The following is a 26,790-nucleotide window of genomic DNA, read 5'->3' as shown; positions in this document are numbered from 1 at the left end:
CGAGAATTATCGAGTCCGTGGAATTTTTTAGCCCAAGACCCGCCGAGGCGGGGAATTGAACCCTGGTCCAAGGCCGATCTCAGCTTCCGGGTCTGCCGCCTCTAACCCCTGAGCCACACTTCTCCATCATCATTTATAGTAACTCATGGAAAGAACACAGGGTACACCTTAAACAAGTTATGCAGGCCCTACAAACTGCAGGACTAACCATAAATCCAGTTAAAAGCCATCTAGCCGGAAGATCAGTCAAATACCTCGGGTATCTATTAGGCAAAGGTTACATCAAACCCCAAGTAGAAAAAGTTGCTGCTATAGCCAAATTGGAATTTCCCATTACAAAAGGAGATCTACGAGCCCTTCTTGGGATTCTCGGGTATTACCAGAGGTTTATTCCCTCTTTTTCTCAAATGGCAGCACCCCTCACGGATCTCCTTAGAAAAGAGATAAAAACTGAGGCAAAACTCCACAACCCATCAATTACAATGTTAAAAGCCTTTCATAATCAAAAAAAAAGCCTTGACAACCAAACCTGTACTGCTCAGTCCAGATAACACTAAACCCTTCATCCTACAAATGGATGCTTCAGAGTACGGACTGGGAGCTGTCCTATCCCAAAAGGACACACAGGGACAGGAGAGACCAGTCATGTATATCAGGCGAAAATTGTATCCCCGAGACAGGAACTATGCAGTAATTGAGAAAAAAGCATTGGCAATCAAATGGGCCATAAAATCTCTTAAGTATTATCTAGAAGGTGGAGAATTCACTCTATTAACGGACCATGCACCCCTTGAGTGGCTTGCGCGTAACAAAGGGCACAATGACCGGGTATTGAGGTGGTTCCTGGCCTTATAACCATATCGGTTCACCATTTTCCATCGAAAAGGACAGGCACAAACCAATGCTGACTTACTTTCTAGGTATCCAATAGAACGTTTTCTTGTGAACAAGAAAATAAGCGAGAGGGGATGTCAGGAGGAACCAGAAGGGGACCCCATGCTGGAACACTTACCTTCTCTTGCTGAGGGGATTACATGGGCCAGGGATCCGCCATGACACAGCTGCGATTACGCTCGGCCCGGATTCTCTTTGTCACAGGAAGCATGAGGCGGAGGCAGGACCTGCAGAATGGACCAATCGCAACTCGCGGAGCAAGGAGAAAAGAAGGACGCCAGCGTAGAGCGTCGTGTCATCACCACGGAACCCGGAAGACGCCGAGAGGAGCTGCGCGGGGAGGAGAAGTCCACAACGGGAGAAGACGCGGACACCAAACCGGAGGAGACAACCGAAGACGCTGGAGACCAGGAGGAGTGGTCGGAGGACTGGTAGACACCGTCTCCCACCCAGGAGGGCGCAACTGACGCCGTAACTCCAGAGAGTTACGGCTTGGGCGGTGAGTAACAGTGTGGGTGGCGGGAGGAAAGGCTGGGATCGGGGAAGGGGAAAGAGTGAGCACTGCTAATAGCCTACCCTGCACAAGATTTCGCCTACGTTTCCCTACACAAGTCCCTGAGCACATACCCACCACCATCCCTTCCTTATGCACATGGACCTCAAATGCTCTACTATCTAGTACCTGCAGCAAGAAGAACCTTTGTTATTAATCGAGCCACTATTAGGTCCTGAACTACTACACCGGGTGTGGTGAAGGTTTCCCCTACTTAGTAAAAAGACCTCAACAGAATACTTACCGCCCTCTTTTCCTTTTCTTTGAGCATCCTGGGGATTGGCAAAGACAGGACCACCCAAGCCACCTAAAGGAAGAGGAACACTCTACACCTAACCCAGAACCCCATACATCTGAAGAAGGAATCCATCACTTCGGTCATACTATTCTTCAATAAACCACAATTGACAACTTACTAAAGCCTCCTAGCTTCTATTTCCGCCCATCCCTCCCACAGGGGTGACTTCAAAGTAGGGTCCTTGAAGTGCACTAATTTAATTCTAATTTAAAACACTTATAGAGCGCGGCGTACACCTTGCGGTTTCTTGGCGCTGGAGGTTCAGTAGCTGAGGGGAAAGAAGACCAGGGAGGAGTGAAATAGCATTAGGCGGGGAAAGCCTGGCTGAAGAGAAAGGTTTTCAAGTCTCCGCGGAAGGAGAGGTACTGAGTTGCGGAGCGGAGGTTGTCAGGGAGAGAGTTCCAGAAGGAGGGGGCCAAAGTAGAAAAGTTGGACCCGCCCCACTTTTTGCGCGAGAAGCGGGGGATCTGGAGAAGGGACTGGGAGGAGGACCGGAGATTTCTTGCGGGGACGTAGGGTTTGATTAGTGAAGTGATGAAAGCAGGGGCAGTGCCCTGCCGGGCCTGAAAGACCATGCACCCGATCTTAAAAAGGGAACGTTGTTTCACAGGGAGCCAATGGAGTTCTTTTAGGAGGGGGGTGGAATGGTGATAGCGTGGGAGGCCGTATATCAGTCTGGCCGCCTGGTTCTGGATGGTTTGGAGTCTACGCAGGCTGTAGGCTGGGATGCCATGGAAAAGGGCGTTGGCGTAGTCCAGACGCGAGATTACCAGAGCGGCTGTGATGGTCTTAAGAGCCTGGGGGGAGAAGAAGCGGGAAACAGAGCGGATGGTACGAAGAGTGAGGAAACAGGAAGAGACCACGGAGCTGATGTGTGAGTGAAGAGTGAGCTGATTGTTCATTTTGACACCCAGTGTTTTGACGGTGGTGGAGGGGGATGGTGCGGGGCCAAGAGAGAGGGGCCAGAAAGAAGAGTTCCAGGGGCTGGATGAACCACCAGTGAGAACCAACTCAGTTTTATCAGGGTTCAGTTTAAGATGGTTGTGATTCATCCAGTCCCTGAGGTCCTTTCCTCCTAGACCTGGTTCTAGGCTATCAGTAGGGGTAATCAGCCCTCTGTGTGGAGCCAGGGCACTACCTGATTCAGGTTTAAGTGTCAGGCGCTCCCTCCCTTCCTGCCCATGAAGAGCTATCCAAATGTAGATGATTAATCAGACACACCTAATCTTCCTGTGTTTGTGGCTGTCTAGAGGGAATGCTCAGAATGTAGCTGTCATCCATCCCAGACATGTATCAGAGAGAGGCTGCAGGTACTCAGAGCTGTAAAAGCATATAAATATCTGCTTTCTAAAAGTGGCATTTCTAAAAGAGTAATGGTAAATCCACCTTTACCAGTAAAGAGGATTTATCATTACTATTCCAAAGATATAAAACATAACACAGCTACTCCTTTCTAATCAAAACTTACAGCTTAAAAGTGTATTAAGGAAATGCCAATGTTAACCTATGCGAGGAGTAGGCCTCACAGTAGTGAAAAACAAATGTAGTTGTTTTTTACTACCAGGACATGCTAAGCTTAAAAGTACATGTCTTACCTTTTACTTACACATCACCCTGCCCAGTGGGCTACCTATGGCCTACCTTAGGGGTGACATATGTGTAATAAGAGGGGAGTTTAAGGCTTTGAAAAGGGTTTTGAATGCCAAGTCGAAGTGGCAGTAAAACTGCACACACAGGCTCTGCAGAGGAAGGTCCGAGACATATTTAAAGGACTACTTGTGTGGGTGTCACAATCAATGCTGCAGGCCTACTAGTAGTATATAATTTACAGGCCCTGGGTATATGGTATACCACTGAACAAGGGACTTACAAGTAAATTAAATATGCCAATTGTGTATACACCAATGTTACCATGTTTAGGGGAGAAGCACATGCACTTTAGCACTGGCCAGCAGTGGTAAAGTGCTGAAAGACCTATGGCCAATGAAAAGAATCAGCAAAAAGAGGAGGTAAGCAGGCAAAAAGATTGGGGGGAAGGCCACCCTAAGGCTGACAGGTCTTAAACTGACACACCAGGAAGAGGTGGTCCTCCGTCAACCAACATGAGGATGGTGGCATGGGTGGCAGGGTTTCCATGAATGGAAGGATGTACAATTAGGAGCACCAATTTGTCCGAAGTTATGCGCTGCTAGTGGGGAAGGTGGTGCTTGATCCTGCCAGACTGGTTACATGTGATGTTGCGAAGGCATATTAAAGAGAATTGGAAGCTGTGGCTGCCGGGGGAGTGGCCAACTAGGCAGATCTCTGGCTTTGGGTCCTACAAGGATTGTTGGAGCCGCCTTCACAGCCATGAAAGGACTGGGCAGCCTGCTGGCTGGGGTAGCTTGGTGGAAATAGATGGGACTGGTAGCTGGTAGCCCCTACTGTAGCCATGAACGAAGTGGAAGGCAGATTGAGAGCCACTCAGAGAGCCAGCCGGGGACCTTCCACAGCAGAAATACTACACCAACGCCAAGGATACTATGAACGCCAAATTTAGAGATGTCCTCCAGCCCAGCAGACATCTCTTGCATTTTCAGGGACTGAAGTCACATTGGTTCCTGCAAATGCATTGAAAGTGTGCCCTGCAGCTCTATCAACATGACGGCAGCAGACTGCACACATTAACTTTCTTTTTTTTATCTTCAAAAACAAAATCCTAAAGCGTGATTGTGTTTTTAAAAATAAAAAAATAATGACCTGCATGCTGAGGAGACGGTCTACTGAGCCCAGGGCTGTCCACAGGAGTACGCAAAAATTTAGGGCTCTTGGAAGGAACTCTGAAGAACCTCCTGAATATGCCAGCATGGTGGGTGGGTGGTACTGGGTGCTGTCTGAGCAAGTGATTATTGAGTTGAATATAACACAGCAGACGGCATGGGGCCCGGGCCCCAATACCTGAGATGAACATGGAAGAATAGGGCCCGGGAAATGGGACTGGCCGCTGTGTGTGTGGCGGTCCCACATGTACAATTAGGGTGAGCCCACCACACTGGCGGGGTGCATTCAGCATTTTTTGCATTGGGGCGGGCGGTGCTGTCAGCAGCACCCGCCACATTGCAAAAAAGGCATCTGTGCATTTGCATGCACAACGTGGCAGGCACAGTGCGGTGCCTGCCATGTCGGCCATGCAAATGCAGGGGTACCATAGGTACACCCCATGTGCCCCACTACCCCTCCAACATCCTGGGGGCCCGCAATGGGCCCCAACTGAGGAATCTGCATGCCTTGCCACCACGGAATGGCTGCTTCCAGCTGACATTGTAATATGGATGGGGTGTCTAGCAGACACCGCCACCATATTCAATCCTTTTCTGCCCGGTCAGCAGCACCCGCCACATTGCAAAAAAGGCATCTGTGCATTTGCATGCACAACATGGCAGGCACAGCGCGGTGCCTGCCATGTCGGCCATGCAAATGCAGGGGTACCATAGGGTACCTTAGGTACACCCCATGTGCCCCCCTACCCCTCCAACATCCTGGGGGCCCGCAATGGGCCCCCAACTGACGAATCTGCATGCCTTGCCACCACGGAATGGCTGCTTCCAGCTGACATTGTAATATGGATGGGGTGTCTAGCAGACACTGCCACCATATTCAATCCTTTTCTGCCCGGTCCGTTGACCGGGCAGAAAAGCAGCGGACGGTCTTTCCGTCCGCCGCGGTACCCCCGCCATCATATTATGGCCGGGGGAAATGGGAGGCGGCCGGGGGATGATGTCGGGCGGATCGCCACCGCCATGTGGGCAGTGGCGATCGGCCCAACATCATAATAGACTCCTATGTGTGCACTACCTGGAGAATATCTTGTTTCTGTACTAAGATGATTCCTATGAAACTCAATATGTTATGTTAGGTTATGTTAAATGATTTCTAAGCGCACAGCTGCCCCAGCAAAAAGGCTTCCCGGCGCTACTAGATCTAAACGATACAGATTCAATTAAGAGCCAGCCCACCATAGTCGCAAGCCCTATGATAACGGAAAGAGGAAGGTTTTAATGGCTTTCCGGAATGCCAGTAGATCCTCCATTCCGCGAATAAGGACCGGTTAGGAGTTCCATAGCTTGGCTGCCATGACCCGGAAAGAGCGACCGCCAATACGGCAGAGTTTAATCCGTGGCACGATCACCAGTTGCTGTGTCAGCGAGCGCAAGCTACGCTTGGGAACATACGGGATCAGAAGTGGGCGCAATAGTTCCGGGTGCCCGTTTTTTAAGATCTAAAACGCCAGACAGAGAGCTTTAAACTGGATCCGGGAATTGATCGGAAGCCAGTGCAGCCTACTGATCGTGGCTCTAATAGGACACCGGCGAGGAAGTCCTACCAAGGTTCTGGCAGCCGAATTTTGGACTCGTTGGAGTCGCTGTATCTCGGCTTTATTAGCCCCCAAGAGCAACACGCTGGCATAGTCCAGACGCGATAGTATTGTGGATTGGACAATAAGCTGCCGAACTGCTGAATCAAAGAACTTCAAAAGGGGATTTAAGCCTCTAAGCAGGCCGACACATGTGGCTGCCACTCTCTTCGTGTGGGTCTGAAAGCTAAGTGAAGAATCTTTCCAGACTCCTAAGTTCTTAACAAGAGTCTTTGGCACAGGCATAGTACCGAGCGAGGCCGGCCACCAGTGCTCGTTCCAAAGGGAGATGTTCTTCCCTGCCAGTAGGACCTCGGTTTTGCTTGCATTAAACTGTAGACAGTTGTCAGCCATCCATTGGGCTACTGCAGCCATCCCGTCTCTGAACCTCGTGGCCGATGTGGATGGCCCTTCAGCTAAGGTGATAACAAGCAGGGTATCGTCAGCATATGATACCAACGTTAGGTCCCATGCCTTTGCCACAGCCACGAGAGGCTGAACATATAGATTAAACAGAGACGGGCTTAGTGCAGAGCCTTGAGGAACCCCCTGACCAATGGGATGGGATTGAGAAAGGAACGGCGGCGCTGATACCCAGAGAGATCTATCCTGTAGAAAAGATCTGAACCACTCTAAGGCGGTTCCCGTGATCCCTACTGCCTCCGGACGATACAGAAGGATGTCATGAGATACCGTATCAAAGGCAGCGCTAAGATCTAATAAGATCAGCGCTGCACTCTGACCGGCGTCAAGGATCGTCCGTAGATGTTCAGTTGTGGCTAGTAGGGCGGACTCAGTGCTGTGGCCTGGTCTAAAGCCATTTTGGGACGGATCTAGAATGTCATTAAGGTTCATGTATTAAGATAGAACATTGTTTACATGAGCCTCTGCAATCTTCGCTACCCACGGGAGAAGGGAGATTGGTCTGAGGTTTTCCAGCTTTGATGCGTCAGGCGTGGGTTTTTTGATGATGGGGGATACCCACGCCTGTTTCCAGGCCATAGGAACTCTGGCGATGGAAAAAGCCAGGTTGAGCATATGACCTAGAGGCTGCTGAAAAAGCGCCAGAGACTCGATGAATTGTGCCGGCCTCATAGGGTCCGACGGAGAGCCAGATTTGACTTTCCTGCATAGTCTGACCAGCTCTTCACTAGAGATCTCTGGTACAGCTGCCAAGATGGAACCGCCCGCCTTAGTACTAACAGGGGCAGATAAGCCTGGGGGACACTGCGGAAAAGACTTGTAGATTTTTTGCACTTTTTCCACAAAGAAAATCGCGAGTGCCTCACACTGTTGCACAGATGTTATACTGGATGCAGTGGCTCTGTTTCTCTTGAGCTCCTGAACAATTTTAAAAATATATCTTTGTAATCCCTTCCCCATACCCGCTCAGCTCTTTTGCATTCCTTTCTCTGGGCCCTCAGAGCTAAACTATACCAAGGATTAGAGTTAGCCCTGCAGCCCTTAGTCCATTTAGCCGGAATCAAGGCGTCGAGTCCCCCCATGATCCAGTCACAAAAGGTAGTATACGCCACCTCCAGATCCGTCATATCTTCCATGGGGAAAACCCCTAGAAAAGAGTGGAGGTCCTTCAATTTAAGTTTATGCCAGGGCCTCTTAAGGGTCGGGTTCACCCTATCCGCCCTAAATGGTTCGGGAATCTCCAGACTGGCTTCTATCAGGTAGTGGTCTGTCCAACCCATAGGCTTGGGCGTAGCTATGCTCACTGCCGAAATATTGTAAAAGACCGGATCCAATATGTGCCCAGCCGTATGGGTGGCAGCTTGAATTAATGGATCTAACTGTAGGGCCGCTAGATCAGCAACAGGTTAAGGATGGTCGTATCATGGGTCTGATCAAAATGAAGGTTCAGATCCCCCAAAATCGTAAAGTTGGCAGATCCCACCACCAGTGAGCTGACAACCTCTAAAAGTGCCTCAATAAACTTGGCAGCAGGCCCTGGGGGACGATAGATGTATAGTCCCGGAAATTTGAAGTGCGCGCTTATTTCTAGCCGAAAGCGGGAACATTCACAGCCCCATATGTTTTCCTTAATAAAAGAGATGGGGTATTGTGCTTTATGGATAACCGCTATACCCCCACCCCTTGAATCCCTATTTAGGGTAATGATTAAGTAGTCTGCAGGAAGAGTAAGACTTAATATCCCCATCATGTCATCTCGCAACCATGTTTCACAGATAAACAGAACATCTGGGGATTCTTCCACGACAAGCGTCTGTATTTCCATATGGTGCTTAGCAAGTGACTTTGAGTAGTGCTTGTTTGTCAGGACCTGCCCCTTGTCCCACCCTGCCGGGCGCAGGAGTGGTGAAATTACAGGTATCACAGCACAGACCCGTCTCCCCCAAATGAAACAGCAATTTCCCACAAATCTCGCCCCTCGGTTTCAAAGTTAAGAGTGTCTCTCTATCATAATGATGGGGCTCCAGCAGACCTCGACCAGGGGTACAGGCGAGAGGCGATGTCCTGGCGATGACGGGCGCAGACGGGCTTGCCTTTGGCGCGCCGCCGGCGCGCCCGCCCGCTGCGCGGACGTTTGATGGTGGCCATATATAGAGGGAAGGAGGAGGGCAGGAGTCTCAGAACAACTATACCGCCACCCCAGAATCCTCCCAATATGGCGTCTAAGCCCGCGTGAGTCCCTGAACAGCACCTATTCGGCTGCAAGGGTTCGCGATGGCACTGCGGGTGAGAACAAACACCGCGCAAACTAAATGTAAGGCAACAGAAAAATCTGAATTTTAAAAGCACACAGTTTTAAAAATTAAGGTTACACTCCTAGCTTTCCCGGCTGAGCCTCAGGAAAGTACCAATCAGATCTAGTAAGCACGCGGAGTCACAGCGCAGTTTATATAGCTTGGAGAGGGGGAGTCTCAGAACAACTGTACCGCCATCCCAGAATCCTCCCAATATGGCGTCTAAGCACGTGTGAGTCCCTGAACAGCACCTATTCGGCTGCAAGGGTTCACGATGGCACTGCGGGTGAGAACAAACACCGCGCAAACTAAATGTAAGGCAACATAAAAATCTGAATTTTAAAAGCACACAGTTTTAAAAATTAAGGTTACACTCCTAGCTTTCCCGGCTGAGCCTCAGGAAAGTACCAATCAGATCTAATAAAAAGATGTTTAAAAAAAAAGCAATGACCGCATTGTCATGGGACCATGGAAGTTTCCTTCCATTACATATGAGTCATTTAAAGGTAGTTTGTAAAAATAAAAACAGCCCATGTGCCCGCCCACTCAAGATCGAGCGGGCTGTCAAGGCCCAACCTGTGACGTCCCTTACTCTGTCTGGCAATATTGAGCCGTATGAGAGGTATTTAGGCGGCAGAGTGCTGTGGTATCTGCCATCTACATACTGAAGGTCTGCCAATCTGCAAATCAGGCGGGCGGACCTTCAGTTTGGTGAAGAGTTTAGTCCTTTGCATTTGGGACGGAGTACCCTCTCCGCCACCTCGAAATTGGGCTGTTGGTCTTTAAAGGTAAAAAATCATGAAATATATAACTAGGGTCTTGTACACAGCCTGCAAAATAATATTTTCAAGTATTAATTAACAAGCCATGATGGGAAATGGGGCCATGTAGGTTTCTGCTCTGTAAGACAGCCTTCAACGTTAATAGCAATTGAGCAGTATGCGCAGTATGGCACTATGTCTGCTTTGGAAACACGAAACATAATGCCAGGTCAAATGCATCCAGGGATACTTGGGTTTTTCTAATTGAAACTACCATGCACAATGACCTCTCTCAAGAGCGCCTCACTATCTCTTCTACCCGTCTTTCTCTCTCTCTGTCTCTTGCTCTCGCTCATGACAGCTGATTTTGGTATCCATCTACCCATCCCAAAATGCTCAGCATGTTAAAATTTTAAGCATGATGACTTACCATGTGTTCCTCCGCTATTCCTAGGCGTATATGTGGAACTGCAACTTCGGATGCAGTCAATAAACATTCAAATCCTAGGAAACCAAAATAATTAACAGAAAAATATAGTAAAAGGAAGTAATAATCAGCTGATAGTATTTATTGAACCACAATGATTTTCACCAGGGTTTGATTGAGCACGGCTGGCTTAAGCCCTGGTGGTGCCCTATGCAATAATGTTTGTTAGCGTCCCCCATGACCGCCTTCTCCTCAGATTCCCTTGCTACCACCCTTTAAGAGAGCCCCTCAAAGTCTAAATAAACACTCTCTCACACATGCATTTCTTTTGTTTTAAAGTGCTACTCATACCAGTGTAGGGTGTCAGAGCACTTTACATTACATACACATTACACAGAAACAATGAATCATGGGTGTAAATCAGTGTATAGGAAACGTTACATAACACAAAGGACTACACGTTTTAAGAGTCACATATCTTCCATACTGGTAGGTTGTATAGTTTAAGAGTGCTTGATCTGGAGAAGCACAAACTCAGAATTTAAGCGTTAACACCATGGTTGGAAGTTGCCTTTAGTAATAAAAAGTGATTTCTACCCAAATGAACCCATTTTGTAACATTAGGCTAATGAAAGACTGGGGGAACAATCATAACGCCTAACCTATGCCTTGCAGTTTGCATGCAGCTCTTTGACAGTTAATAGCTAACTGTTCAATATTAGGATTTTAACTTCTAAATTGCAAGTAACAAAAGGATCTCTCTGACAAAAGAAGTAACCCGCTGAACTTTTTACATTATATACAATTCTGTGATCTAGATGGTACGAGTGTTTTGCAACAGGTATATTAACCTTCTGCGCTACTTTATGATGAGTCAAAACTTCGAATAGACATAACTCTGATCTCTCTCTAACAGGTTCATTAATTGCCAGATTTAACTTGCATTTTTATTGGTGCCTAAAAATTGCTAGAGGCAAGGGAAGCTGCAGCAGATGCTTTTAACTCCATAACACATTTGAAAACATGGCGCCCCCGAGAAGTCAGCGCCTGGGCGGTGGCACCAGTTGCACCACCCTAAAGTCGGCGCTATAACTAAGTTTGGGGGAGTTTACTTGTAAAAGTCCATCAAGGAAACAACAATGAACTTTCACAAATAGGTGACTACTGTGTACATAACATGCCTGAAAACACTTCCCAGCATGTTAGGGAAACAAGATATGCAAGAAATCACTACGTTCACTCATACGGGTTATACATTTTCAGTGTCGGAAGTGGGTGGGGATATTGGGGAGAGCAGTTGGCCTAACGGCTAGGACGGATGTCCTTGAATCTGGGGAACCGGGTTCGAGTCTCTGCAATTACGCAAAACATCCTGTGAATCTGGGTAAATCACTTAATCGCCCCGTGCCTAACAAACAAAATGAATGTGTCCTTGTGTAACGCAACTGGTGCTCATGTAAAATGCTCTGATACACGATACCTTCGGGTCAAGTTTGCGCTTTATAAAACTCCATACATCTTTTTTTTATTCCACCTTGCAAGACAGGCTTGGTATGCATTTCGGGGAGGACCTGGCCTCTCAGTGCAGGCTGGACTGTTCTCATGGAGAGCAGGATCAAGACTGATTTGCTCATGACTGGGTCCAAGTTGGAATAGCATGGTGAGCAAAAATAAAGGTGGATTTGGGCTCAGATCTCTATACTGGGGGTTTGACATTGTTCAGCCTTCCGTTCATCAATTGTTCTTCTGGCATTGGTATACATACTTATGCAGATGAAATTGCTCATCACTACACCTCTACACAAATATTGGACTAGGATTGAAAATTGACCCGGACAACAAAATGAAAGTGGTCCTCATTAGCGAACCAGATAACTAAAAAAGTGGCCCAGATTTGCAAATCGGAACTGTTTTGAACCTATAAAGATATTCTGTATAGGTGCTTTCCAAATGATGGGGATTTGTATTTGCTGCTGGCAATTTTGGGGGGAATAGCAGGGAAATTGACAGTAAAAACCAGCCTTGTATGGCCACAAAAAAGGTCCACAAACAGCCAAAAAAGCGACCCATGCACTGACTTGTCAGACCAACACTCTGGCAGGTCCATATTGCCTTAAAGTCCAACCCTGCTTTGCCGCATGCAAAGAATAACCTTACAAGGCCCAGATGGGGACTTTGGAGTAGAAAACTATGCCACATTTGCTTCTAGACTGACTCTTTATTGCTGGTAGGTTTACCCATCACTCTGTGAGGTGCAACATGCACGAATGCCCAGGGGCGTCTTGGCGCTAGGGACAGTAGGACAGTCCAGTTATAGTGCCAGTTATGCGCCATGTCTGTTTGAGAAGAGCCAGGTCTCCAAAGCTCTTCTGAATGACATAAGCGACGTACTGCTCTTGATGAGGATCGGGAGGAGGTTCCAGATTTGAATTGTTCCCACTAGGAAACTTCTTCCTCCCCAACGAACCTGCTTAAACTTGGGTGTTTGTAGCAGTTTAGAGTGAGCAGATCTTAGGTTCCTACCTGGTGTATACCATTTCAAATGAATCTTCAAAAACTGCGGCCCATGCCTTTCAATGCTTTAAAGGCCAGGCATTGAGATTTAAAAATTATCCTTCCGGCCACTGGAAGCCAATGTAACCCTTCCAATCTATGGGCAACCGGCTCATGTCAGGGGATGTCAAGTATCAATCTAGCTGCTGCATTCTGCAATCTCTGTAGTTTCAGTAGCAGTTGTGATTGCAACCCTACATAGAGAGCATTGCCGTAGTCCAGTCTGGACAAAGCAAGAGCTGTGACTAGTGTCTTCAATTCCTTGTGAGGGATAAAAGGACAAATTTTCCTAATCAATTTTATGATAAGCCAAAAGGTAGAAGTTAGCTTATTGATCTGGGCATTAAATGTAAGCTTAACGTCAAAGACAAACCCCAAGTTCTTGGCCTTAGAGACTGGGATTGGACAGTTGCCCAGACTATCAGGCCACCATCTCGGCGACCAAAAGGAAGGGTTAGGTCCTAACAGCATAACTTCTGTCTTTTCCCCGTTTAACTTTAGACAGTTGGCCTGCATCCATTCATTCACCTGCATCATGCAGTGATTGAAACAGTCAGTTGTCTCTTCCAAATTATTTGAGACCGACACCACCATCTGTGTGTCGTCAGCATACGAGACAGCGGAGAACCCACATTGTCTAATAATAGAAGCCAATGGCGCCACATACAGATTAAAAAGGGTGGGGTGAGTGAGGACCCCTGAGGTACCCCACATGGCAGTTTGAATAATTTGCAGATGTCTGATTGTATAGCAGAGATAAAGACAGATGAACAATATGTTGAGACATTTGATCCATTTCAGATGTTAATGTATATTTACTTTTAAAATCTACATTGCAATTTATGTTCCATCAGAAACAAACACCGACATTGTTTTGCTAATAAAAAAACGCAGAATAGAAACAGCCTTGTTTACATTATATGTACAACCGCTATTAGCCCGGCAGTCAGAAAAGGCATTGGCAAAGTCAACAGGTCTGACATGCTTTGTAAGTTATGTGTACTTTGTTGTAAATGGTTTAGTGTTGTGTTTTGGGTACACAAACAGAAAGCACACTCATGGCTATTCGGACAATATCCAGTCCCCGTCATAACTCTGCTAGCATTCAGGACTCCAACCAAACATGGAGAAATGCACCACCAGTTGGCAGAGAACACTACAGGCATAGTCAGCAATTGTGCCAGTATTGGAGCTTGTTGGGAAGGAAAATTTCCCTACAGGTTATACAGTTGCATTCCCTGTTCTATCAATGCCTTATTGAGAGTATCTGGTATCCTAATTTTTAATTGGCCGCAGCCTCATGCTAATGCAGTGTGGTTGCAAAGAGGCCTAGGCTTGTCCCTTGACTTATAGAAGCACACCAAGTATGACTTGATTTACTGACAGTGGACTATCATAACTGTTGTAGGTTTACCATTTACAGCTGTGGTGGCCACATACCATCCTTTGTGAATCTGTGCCACTCACTGTCACTGCTGTGAAGGTCTACTGGACCACACATGTAAGATCCTACTTCTATGCGCTCATTTGGAGTGCATGTTATGCATGGAAGTGTATGTGGCCTGTGATGTACATGCATTGTCTGTGTGAGTGAACTACAATAATGGAGGCCCAATTCCATTTTGGAAGGGCCTGTCCTGTTCATGTACACTAGATGAAGGGGAGGCTGTTTTACCAGAGAATGGGAGTGTATTGTTAACATTACTTAAACTAGAGGGAGAAGACCTAGAATTTGACTAGGACCTTCTGCACAGAGGAGCTTTTGATTAGTCTTCCTAAACACTGACACTTGATAGACTGGGTCTGCAGCCTCTATTATTCAGAGCAAGAGGGATCTTTAAGGTAAAGACAGTCTTTTGCATCTTTCCTGATCACTGTTCTGTGTGGCTGTTGATAGCCAGTTGCAGAAAGTTCACACCTCTGTGTGCCTCTGTTGTGAGTACTCCAGGATCGAGACTACACTACTTTAACCCCTTCGGTGGTTATGACGAGCTCAGCTCGTCATGCGGTACAGTGGAGCTGTGCTCATGACGAGCTGAGCTCGTCATAACTGTCGCGGAACACCCACGCGAGGCTAATTCCCCTCCTGTGCGGGCGTTCCACATGGAGTGGGCGGAGTCATGACGAGCTGGGCTCGTCATGAGTACTGCGGTGCGGCCCGCGGCCCCCCTCCCCCTCCGCACCGCAGGGGAATTAGCCCCGCATGGAAGGGGTTAAGGAGCATCACTCTACACAATATGGGTGTCTGGAGAACAGCCTGGAGGACGATACATGAAAAAACACCCCTCCCCCCACGCCAAAACCGGTTCTGAAAGTGCAAACAGATCTGCATCACCTGTTGTATTTGACTGTATGAAAAAGGGAGCTGCTGACCCACTTCTTGTTGTTTTTGGTCATGTTCCAAGTTCCGATTGTGTAAACAAAGAGTGTGCTGTTACTTTGTGAGTATCTTGGTCAGGAGAATGGTTAGTGAAGTGGAGTACTCCTTTTAGGAGCAAGGGCCCTAACACACCCGAGGGGTGCCATGCTTCATCACCGGGCATCTTTATTTGGGCTGGCGCAGCAATGCCCAATGGGCTCCTCAAGTGGAGTTTGTCTTTTCTTTTCTGCTGAAGTGATATACACGACTGAGTGACAAGATGCGAGTAGAATGGGTGTGAGTTATGTGCGTTAAAAATGACTAAGGGGATCCAAGCAAGGACTACATTTTAATGGTGGGATCCCTTTGTCAAGGATAAAAAACGTGATTTGAACATAAACTAAATATAATGATCTTTTTAGCTGCAATAGGTGTAAGTACAAAGGTCAACATGTTTCATGCCTCTAACAGTCCCTAGCGGATCTTGACATTTTGTCAGGACCAGGAGGACCTTATTCTATTCTCACAGGGATGGGTGAGTGAAGAGTGTATGCACCATGCCCTGTATACGTTACATAGACTTTCTGGATATCTCCTGGGGTTATAGCTAGATAGCGGAGAGACAACACCATACAAAAAGGGATTATTAATAAAAAGCAAATATACATAATCATGTACAAATAGAGATATTCGTGAGAGCTACCAGTGTTGGGCTGACAATATTTGTGGTGCGTGTCAGGCTCATCTCAGGCAGGCAGATAAGCAGGATGCAAGTTGCAATCAATCACACCTGTCACACGTTGCGTAGTTACACTAGGGAATGCAGTTTCAGGTAAGCTAGTGGAACGTATTGATATATGCTCGTTGGAATGTGACAAGGTGATCAAGGTGATATCACAGATTACAGTTTTTTCCTTTTATTTGAACCACATTGGTAAAGTACGCCAATTATTAAGCTGCGGAGTCGACGGCGTTTCGATCCACGTTACTGAGGATCATCATCAGGACTTGGTTGTCTAACTCGGGAAGTGCTGGGAAGAAACTTGGTTTAGAAGCGATCAGGGGCGATCGTCATTAATGGGTTGGAAACCTGCCCGGGGGCATGGCTCGTGGGGTATGAGCGGTCGTCTGTGATCCGCCAATTATCTGAACATGTCCTTAAGTCATTTTCAAAGTATATTTCAAATTGATTTAAAACAGGAGCCGGAAGCAATCCAATGGTTCAGGGCTCGCCGAGTGGCTGCGCGTGTCCTTATAATCTGCGTGCTGGAGCCGGAGTAAATCCTAGTGTAATCTGTGATATCACCTTGTCACATGATACGAGCTACCCACTGTAGATAATTTGCACTTCACTCACAGTGCGCCGTTCACGCTGTTTACTTCCTCCTTGCGTCGCCACTTTCACTTTCACAACAGTCACTTTTGTAGAGCACCAAGTTTTTATGGTTGTCACGTAATTGAGTTTACACAGTGCTGCTTATATAACTGTATACTCTCGACCATGACCGTATGTTATAAATAAGATGATTTGACTATCTTGTCTTAAAATTCTAGAGTGTTCTCCTTCTTTCCTGGTAGCAATGCGAAGTGCATGCTTGTTTAATTGACTGTTTAAATTTCACCTATTGGGACATTGTTTTTTGACTGTACCTTCCTTACCCAGTCCTAATCAGGTATATGGGTCATACTCCGGGGCGTGGCTTGGGCGCCGATGGCGATGGTCGCCTGAGAGCTCGGCTCCGGGACTAAGCCCGGGATTATCCTGAAAATCGGAGGCTGCGGGGCGCCCCAGACCCCGCATTCTGCTGAGCGTGCTGACGATGACCTGCCGGGACCCCTAGTGGAGCTCGGACGAGGATTGCCCCGGAGTAAAACCGAAGTTTGCGGAGTTGCGGAGTGAGACCCAACATGGCACCCGGACCCCTTTGTCCCCCGGGTCGAACCCATTGACTTGGAGAGGTGGCGCGGACAGTGACTAGCGCCCGACTTCGCCATCCCCGGCTGTCCCGAGCACTGGACAATTACTGGATTGGACTTTTTGCAACGGATTTGCACTCGGTTGGATGGCCGGGCGGATGCCCACGCTATAGAGGGCACCGGGAGCGGACGCCCTGTGATTCAAGCGGTGGCCCGCCTCGCGACTCCGCAACTAGCTTCGCCTTCCTGGCCAGTGCACTTCCATGGGAGGCACGACACTCTGGCGCCACAGATCATCCGAGGGGGTTGGTGGCCCTCACCCCGGGGCCATAGTGGGTGAGCGGGCCTGCCCGACCCGAAGACGGTTGTCTCCGTACCCCTCATCGGTGCCCCCGGACGCCATGGCGTTGGCGTGAGCCGAAGCGGCGGAGTCTCCTCAGGCCCTGGAGAAGGAGGTCGCCCGCACCCGAATTGAGGACAAGTGCCCGGGAAGGTCGTGGTCGACACCTGCACGTGGAGACGCCTACTCCGGGACCCTCGCAGAGTGCCCCTGGAGGCATGGGGAAACCTAGAGGAGCCAAGGGATCCACCCAGACCGCCTCGGACTCTGAAGCCCAGGACAAAGAGGAGCATGGGGACCCCAAAAGTTCTGGTTGCGCGCCGATGCAACACCAGTTCGACCGTGTCCTGGAGGCGATAGAGACCACGAGATCGGCCCTCCAACAGGACATTGCTCAGGTGGCGACGAGCCTGGGCCTCCTCAGAGCAGACCATGGAAAACTTTCAGACCGGGTCAGGGAGGTGGAGAGCACGGTGAAAACTTTGGAGCCGGCGCAGCGAACCTTGGCTGCGACGATGAAGGACGCCCTATCCCGAATTGCGACCCTGGAACAAAGGGCGGAGGATGCAGAAGGCCGCAACAGGAGGAATAACATCCGAGTGGTGGGTCTGCCGGAAAAGATCGAGGATGGCGACATGGTCACATACTTGGAGACCTGGCTCCGGGACACGGTGGTCCCGGAAGGACTGTCCTCCTTCTACACTTTGGAGCGTGCCCACAGAGTCCCAGCACGGCCCCTACAACAGGGACGCACCCCGAGACCGGTGGTAGCGCGGCTGCTGCATTTTCGAGACAGAGACTTAATCCTCAATGCAGCCAGACACAATGGCCCGTTCAAGGTAGCGAACAGTCAGGTGAACATCTTCCCAGATTACACCTACGAGACTCAACGCAAGCGGTTCTCCTTCCTAGCGGTTAAGCGCGAGCTCAGGAGCGAGGGCATTCAGTATTCACTCCTCTACCCTGCAAGGCTCCGCATCATTGTCGATGACAAAACCCAGTTCTTCGACACCCCGGAGGATGTCTGTGTCTGGCTCGAGCTCTACAGGACAGGAAAAGATGGCTTTGGCTCCTCGTACCAACAAGCAGACGAGCCGGAACAAAGGCGGCGATCCAAGAGGGTCAGAAATCGCCACGGCCGCACAGGAGGGCCCTCAACGGCGGAGACGTCATCGGAGCGGAGGGGAGTGCTGGAAGTACTGTCGGAGTTGTCGGGGACACGGGATGAAGCCATTGAGGAGGAAGAAAACCCGGGTGCAGAGGGAGCACCATCAGACTCGGAGGACTCAGTGGCCGATAGCACCCATACACCGGTGATCACTCCGAAATCGGTGGAGGACCTTTTGGATAGACAAGGGTAACGGGGTATGCTGACTTGTTTTGGGTGGGGGCCCGGCAAGGGGGAGGCGGTTGCCGTCCTTTAAGGCTGACAAAAAAAAAAAAAGGGGAAAGGGGTTGGGGGGCCTCTGCTCATGCCCCGAGAAGTTTTTGGCACTGTTTGGGGCTTGTTATAGTCCTGGTGGCCTGAGCGACGAGGGCCCACTGCCTCCGCCCAGCCCGCACCTGGCCCATAAGGCCTTCCTACGGTGGCGACCGTAGGATTAGTGGGGGTTCTTGGGTTGATGAAAGACGAGGTTTGGATGGGATCTAGGTGGTGCAGTTTGGGTCCTGTCCTGGGGTGGGTGGGTGGGGGTTTGGCTTGTTTTTGGGACGGTTGGTTTTGGTTGGGGAAAATGGCCGCCATCAGCGCTGGGAGGATTGAGGTCTTTTCTTTGTGGGGACCTGGATGGGGGGACTGTGCAAGAACAATCTGGGACAATGGCTGATGTTGCAAACTTGAAATGTGTTACTTGGAACGTAAGGGGGCTCCACACTATGTCCAGACGCCACAAGGTCCACGCTTATTTAGTGCGTAGGGGGGTGCAAATGGCGCTGCTGCAGGAAACTCATCTGAACAAGGCGGAAGGGGCGGCGCTTCAGCGTAGATGGCGAGGGCAGGTCTTTTCCACGTCGTACTCCGCTTATGCCAGGGGGGCGCTAATATGGATCAGGGCAGGGGTCCCCTTCCAAGTCACGAGGACAGTGTTAGATCCAGAGGGGCGTTTCGTGGCCATCTCGGGCACTCTAGGGGGGAGGGACCTGAACGTTTGCTGTGTATACGCTCCTAATGTGGACCAGACTGCCTTCCTTTCCAGGTTATCGGGCTCGTTGGCCCACTTCTTCTCCGGGCCCCTCCTGCTTGGGGGGGACTTTAACTCCGTAGTGGATGTGGACATAGACCGCTCGCATCCCCCGCTTCCCGATTCCCCGGTCCGTCGCACGGCTAAGGGTCGTCAGGATTGGCAAACCCGTTGGGGTTTGACGGACATTTGGAGGGCGCATCACCCCGCGTCCAGGGATTATTCATATTTCTCGAGACTCCATGAGTTACATGTCAGACTGGATGGCTTTCTTGGATCGCCCGAACTGGTTTCGGCAGCGGTCCGATCGGAGTACTCAGCTAGGACCATCTCGGACCATAACCCCCTCCTGCTGGACCTTCGCTGGTTTCCCGGGGCACCGGCGGTGCCCACCTGGAAATTGCGACCCGAGATCCTCGAGGACAGTGTCTTCAAAGCGGATCTGGGGGAGAGAATATCGGATTATTTTGCATCCAACGGCGGCTCCGCGAGTACTAGGGCATTAGAATGGGATGCTTTTAAGGTAGTGGTGAGGGGGTACTGTATCTCTAAGAAGGTGGGCATGAGGCGTGTCATCCTGGCTGAATTAGACACAGCGGCCCGGGAACTCCGCGAGCTTGAAATTCGCCGCCCCGGACACCCGGAATTGCAAGCACAAACGGCGGAGGCGAGGGAAAAAGTAGCGGCAGAGGTCGAACGGCTCCGCTGTTTTGATTACAAGGCCTATACGGTTCGGTCCATCGCGGAGGGTGACAGGTCGAGTGCGTTGTTGGCGTGGTTGGCCAACCCTACGCGCCAGTCCCAAACGACGACAAGTATGCGTGGGACGGACGGAACCGAGGTATGCACCCAACCGGAGATTCTTAGTTGCTTCCGGCATTACTATGAATGTTTATACCGCAGCCGCTCCGCGCGCGACCTTGTCCGACTTGATGATTATCTTCGCCCACTAGAGCTCCGCGCAGTAGAGCAGGACGTGGCGAAAACCCTGGGATCCGACATTGAATTAGGGGAGATCCGCGGGGCCATTAAACGGATGGCGAGAAACAAGACCCCGGGCCTGGATGGCTTACCAGTGGAGTTCTATGCAGCTTACGCTGACCTCCTGGCCCCTCGATTATTGGTGGTCTACAAGGAGGCGAAGAGGCTGGGGCGACTCCCGAGCTCGATGTGTGAGGCGTTGGTGGTTCCTCTCCTCAAGCCGGGCCGGGACTCATCAGACCCGGGATCCTACCGTCCCCTGTCGATGTTGACAGTGGACTACAAAATTCTGAGCAGCATCTTGGCATCGAGGTTGCTGGGACACATGAGTTCCCTGGTGCATGAGGATCAGGCCGGTTTCATCCCACGGCGGAACACGACTATGAATATTCGTAGGTTGTTCCGATTGCTAGGGGAACCATTTGTGGATGCCCCGTCCCCGGTTGTCTTGTCGGTGGACCTAGAGAAGGCATTTGATAGCCTGGAGTGGGACTACCTCTGCACGGTGTTACGGAGATTCGGCCTCGGGGAGGGATTTGTTAGATGGACCGCGGTTCTTTATGCCTCTGCTTCGGCCAGGGTCCGAGCGGGCCCATTGATTTCATCGCGGTATCAGGTAGAACGAGGCACGCGGCAAGGGTGCTCATTGTCCCCCCTTCTTTTTGCGCTGGCGGTCGAGCCGCTGGCACTGCACCTTCGATCGGGAGCCCACTATACGGGCTTGTGGTCGTCTACGGGCCCGCATTACGTCTCGCTATATGCGGACGACCTGTTGCTCTTCCTAGAGGACCCGATCGACGCTTTACGCGGAGCGGAGTTGGCGCTCACGGAGTTCGGAGAGGTTTCGGGCCTCCGAGTGAATTGGTCCAAGACCTGTCTTTTTCCGGTACGCAGGGGTACCCCCGCCCCTACGTTAAGTAGGGAGATTAGATGGGAGCCCGACTGCTTTAAGTACCTTGGGGTATTTGTTTACCACGACCAACCCGACCTCCTAGATGGGAACATTGCCCGCTGCATTCGAGCACTTCGAGGTTGTATGGACTTTTGGGCCACGCTGCCGCTTTCGGTGGCGGGACGTATCGCCCTGCTCAAAATGGTGGCGCTTCCCCGGTTATTATACTACTTCCGGACTCTACCGATCTGGGTCCCGCCGGCCACGTTTCGTCAGTTACGCTCTATGGTGGTCGGATTCCTCTGGGGATCGGGCCGACGGCGGGTAGCCCTCAACACCTTGATGAGGCCGAAAGACGAGGGGGGGCTCGCTGTGCCGGACTTTGAAAAGTATTATCTGGCGGCGCAGCTCCAGACCTTCACCCAGGAGATCGCCAGGGAATTCCGGGGCCCGGAAGACGGAAGGGGGACGGGTATGGCTAGGCATGTTCTCTCCTTTATAGCGCTGCGACAACGTTTAGTCCTGCGGGACCTGTCGATGGAGGAGCGAACTGTCCGCCTGTGTTGGAATCGGGCTCACGCCCAAGGCCAACTGAGAACACCATATGCACCTGAAATACCGTTGGGGATGTTGACGGCCCTCCCCCACGGAGGGGATTGGTCACGTTTGGCGGCCTGGGAGGATTCCGGTTTACAACTCGTTGGTGATCTGTACGAAGACGGGGCGCTCTTGTCCTTTCAGGATCTCATTGACCGCTTCGGGATCCCCCGGGGTGACTTTCTGCTGCACTCGGCCATTGTGCGGGCGACCCAGGCACACTGGGTGAGCGGGCAGGAGGAACCCCACTTATCTCAGGTGTGCCAGTACGTAATGATGTCGGCGGGTACGGTGAAGGCGGTCACTTGCCTCTACGGCAGGTTGGTCAGCGAGGGATTGGCTCCTCTCACCACTTTGAGGAACCGCTGGGAGGAGGACATTGGTAGGGAGATCCCGGAGACGACCTGGTCCCAGTTGGTGAGACGAGCCTGGAAGAGCACACGTAACGCCCGTTTCCAGCTGGTCCACTATTATGTTCTTCATAGAGCGTACCTGACCCCGGTGAAAATTAGGCGATATTTTGCCACGGCTTCGGCGGAATGCCCTAGATGTCCGGCTCAGGAGGCGGACCTCCTACACATGTTATGGGCCTGTCCAGGGCTGACGTCCTACTGGCAGGAGGTAGCGACGACCTTGGAGGAGGTGACAGGGAGACTCTTATCATTAGATGCGGCGGTGGGGCTCCTTCACTGGTTCCCCCATACCCCCAGGAATAAAATTTCTAGTAAATTTATCGACCTAGGGCTCCTACTTGCTAAACGAGAGGTGACCAGGAACTGGAAGGCACGAGCTGGTCCGGCGGGCAGCAGATGGCACAGTGAGCTTTTGAAGTGGGCGGCGGGAGAGAGCGCGCTGCGTTATCAACTGGCTTGGAGGCAGGGTAATGAGAAGGCGCAGGAGGCCGCGTTGGAGTGGGAGATGTTGGTGCAGGCCCTCAGGGATTATTGTGCCCCCAGTGACTCTGAAAGTGAAACAGCGACTCGCCCCGAGTCCCGGTGAACGTTAGAACTGATAGTCCTATTGCTTTCCCCGTGGGTCCAATAGCAGATCCTATGCTGATAGCTCCCTGGCGCTGGTGGTGGGGAGGGGGGGGGGTTTCTCTTAGTTAGTAGACGTATAAGGGGAGGGGGGGTTCCTTTGGAGGTTTTTGGGTTTATTTGGAAAAGCAGATGACGGACAGTGCATTATCCGGACCAGCTCCAGCATCCTACTGACCCCCCATCACATTTCGCCGCCCGACCCCAGGGTTGTGGGCCGGATGGCTGTGTATGGACTGTATGGGGGGGGGGCAGTGGGCTTTATTCTGTTAATATTGCTTATGATACAATGCTGGTCGTAATTGTATTGATCTGCTAATTCCTGCAATAAAAATATATTTAAAAAAAAAAAAAAAAAAATATGGGTCATACTCCTGTTAACTATAAGATATATAGTGTTTTGTGCATGAGTAGGTAATCATATAGACACAGTTACTTGTGTTGCAGTTCGTGTGTGAATGTTGTACCCATGGTTTTGATGTTCCGAAGTGGATTCTTTATAAGGTTGAGTAAGTGTACGAACACTACATGATCCACATGGGTAGTGTCCCATGACTAGTGGGAGACCGAAGAGTGTCTGTTGAGTACCTGGTCAGTTTTTTCGAGTGTGGACAACGGTGTCTCTGAGATTACTAGTACGCTTGAAGGCAAACCGTGGCTGGGCTAGCGTAAGATGCCCAGTTTTCAGGTTTGACCATTTTTTTTTAACGATCTTCTGTATATAGTTGGCCTGTGGGGTGAATGATGTTACACACGTCAACACCTCGCTCTCTGGGCGCTCATATTTTTCTAGTAGAGCAACCCTGTTATTGTTCCTTGCTCTTCTGCAGGCAGTTCTCACCACATGTGGCGGGTATTTACCTGCAATGAGATGGGTAGTCAAGGTTTCAGCTTGGTCTTTGAAGTCGCTATCTGAACTACAGTTACGACAAAGATGGAGAAATTGGCTAAAGGGTAAATTATCTCTGAGGTATTGTATCTCAACAGGCTGTTGCAGTCTTTTTTGTATGTAGACGTGCACAATTTGCCGTCTTTGAGGGTTAGTAACAGGTCAAGAAAGGGTTGGTGTGTTGCTGAGATATGTTTGGTGAACCTAAGGTAAGGATTCAAGGTGTTGTCCCATTCATAGAACCTCTCACAGGTGTCTACTGAGCCTTGCCACAGGATCAGAATATCGTCACTGTAGCGATGCCAGATCAGGATGTGGTTAGAAAAGGGATTTATCTCCCCCAGGATGTGTCGCTCTTCAAAGTCTCCATGTAAAGGCAGGCCAGGCTCGGGCGAAGGTGCAGCCCATAGAAGAACATTGTGTCTTGTGATAATGCTGATCCTGGAACTGTAAATAGTTTTCTTTTAGGGCGATTGTGGCACACTCTAAGATAAAGCTTACTGTTGTAGGGTATGACCAATCTTCTCTGAGGGGGGTGTTCTCTATCAACCCTAATGTGGGATCCTGGGGTATGTTGGTGTATAGTGCCTCCACATCCAATGAGACAAGTAAATCGATTTGGATGTTGTCAATTGTACTCAGTAAATTGAGGACATTATTGGTGTCTTTTACAAACGAGGGGGTCTTGGTGACCAGGAGCTGGATAAATTGCTCGCAGAATTGCGACAAGGGCTCAAGGAGAGAACATATCCCTGACACTATGGGTCTACCTGGTGGGGGCTGTGTACCCTTGTGAACCTTGGTGAGTGTATAGGAGTAGGGAGTCATAAGATTCCTGTTGATCAGGAACTCTGACTCTTTTTTAGAAAACCAACCTTGTACTAGAGCCAACGTGACAAGCGCAGTTATCTTGTGGTTCAGCCTTTCTGTGGGGTCCTGCATGATAGGTGTGTAATATGCTTGGTTCCCCAGCTGTCGTTGCCATTCGGTGACATAGTCATTGGTATTCATAATCACTATTGTTCCTCCTTTATCAGCAGGTTTTATGGCGATTGTCGTGTCATTGCCCAAAGTTTGAATGGGTTTAGTTTCAGTGTTAGACATATTGTAAATGGCGCGTTTAGGTGGGCATCTCTTAATATCTCTCAGGACTGCCTGTTCAAACGTGAGCACCTCGTTGGGTACCATGCCTCCCGTGGGTGTCAAGGTAGATTCAGGGTGTAGGCCCAAATCGTGATTGTCAGTACTGATTAACCAAGAAGGGACTGATTAGCATATTACTCATAATACAATTATGCAACCACAACTGGCGTCTGCTAGACAGTCAGCTTCCCAGAGGCGAAGGGATGTCACCTGGAATCTTACTTGGAAGGAAAAGGCTGTGACTCTGTTCTTAAGTGCCTTGAAACCAATTTGCCTGGTGAGACAGAAGGAGCTTACTAATCCTGCAGGATATGTGATTTATCAAGGAGAGCCAAAAGCAATTTGACCAATGAGCATGTAGACACACAGGATCACTGAGAAAAGCAATCTGCATGGTCTAGGAAAAATTAGCACTGTCTCCCACAAAAAGCGATTCGGGTCTGGAATCGTGGCTTCGACGAAATCCACCCACACGAATTCTGGCGCTGCATTTACAGACTGTGGCTCAGGAGACTGTGCTGGTCCATCTACAGACTGTGCCCACATTACCTGCACTACTGAATAGCAGGGTCGTGTTGCCTTAAAAAGACTCCATCCAAGTGGCCCATGAACTTTGATCCTGCAGCCCACAATACCACCTCACCCAAAGTCCAGAAGTAGACTTATAACCAGGCCTGCTATGATGCCTGATCCTTGCAAAGACTCCAGATGATTACCTCCACTACTGCCTACTGTTGTTAAGGCCCAAGAGGACTAGCCTCAGCAAGTGCATCTTCTTCCACATGAGGAAGTGAGCCAGACATGAGCTGCAGTTTCTGTGTGACCACGCCACAGGAACTGACTGACTCTTCTGTGGAGAGAGCATGACCCATAAGGAACATAAAGTAAACTAAGGGAAATAACCAATAAAGGGGTAAACTGCACATGACTGATACCCACCCAGATAGATCGTGAACCAGGGAAAAAGGAAAAGAGGAAGGAGGGTATTGCAGGCGTCCAAGCGCAGTGCTCTGTACCAGTAAGGCATTTATATCCATTGCCTTTTATTGGTACTGTGAGAATTTGCCTAATTTTTGTGTTTACACCTATTTCTTGCTGAATTTTATTGATGATTTTGAAACTCAGCACATTTTGTCACTACTGTCCAGTGCCCAGTGTATGTGCTCTGACTCCTAAAACATGTATGAATGATTGGGGTATTTAACTCTCCTACAATGCATAATATATGGTTTAGAAACTGCACCCTGTCATAGAAAGTTAAATGTCACCCGTGGTCTGCAACACTTATGTGGCTTCCACCAATGTGATAAAGAAAACTTGGCTTCAGGGATACCATTGTAATACTAGTAAGTGATCCCGAGGAAGTTTATGTAGTCCACAAAGCAGGGTGCATGGTATTTAAAAGTAGGACATGGAGAAAATAATGTTACCATTTCCCTACAGTGACAAATCCCCACAAGCTATTTTCACTGTGGTAGGCCTAGCTGTCCTATGTAGAAAATCAGACTACAGATTAAAATACTAAAAGTGTATCTCAGAAATGGGACCAGCTAGAAAAATAATTACACAAGTATGTTTAACCAATATTAAAAGTTTAATCTAATGATAACGTTGGATTTTTAATAAATATTAGGGGAAATTAACTATTAAGTTCCTGGAGGACTATTTCATAAACTCTCCAGCATCCCCCAGCTTCTACTAAGCCTGAATAAAGTGTGAAATTCTGCAAAGGAACTACACAATAGGTCACTGTGCCTGGTAATTTTACCTGAATGGGCAGGGACTCCTTTGAGCTCGGCAGAAGGGTGGGGGACTGCCATTCTGTAGGCTCAGTGTAGGAAAGTGCCCCCTTTTGACAT

At 49.5% G+C, this 26,790-nt stretch overlaps 1 protein-coding gene across 1 annotated transcript in view; it reads right to left on the bottom strand.

Annotated features, from left to right (window-relative positions):
• The window catches only part of LOC147683289 (uncharacterized), a 1,765,034-nt gene that overhangs the window by 1,712,324 nt on the left and 25,920 nt on the right, over window positions 1-26,790 (bottom strand). Inside the window, exon 2 of the mRNA XM_086942513.1 lies at window positions 10,047-10,120. Coding sequence (XP_086798639.1) covers window positions 10,047-10,120 — 74 coding nt within the window. The remainder of the gene's footprint in view (window positions 1-10,046; window positions 10,121-26,790) is intronic.

Source organism: Lissotriton vulgaris, chromosome 11, assembly GCF_964263255.1.
Source record: "Lissotriton vulgaris chromosome 11, aLisVul1.2, whole genome shotgun sequence".
NCBI classification, from domain to species: Eukaryota; Metazoa; Chordata; class Amphibia; order Caudata; family Salamandridae; genus Lissotriton; species Lissotriton vulgaris.
This window is presented reverse-complemented; position numbering and strand designations above follow the sequence as displayed.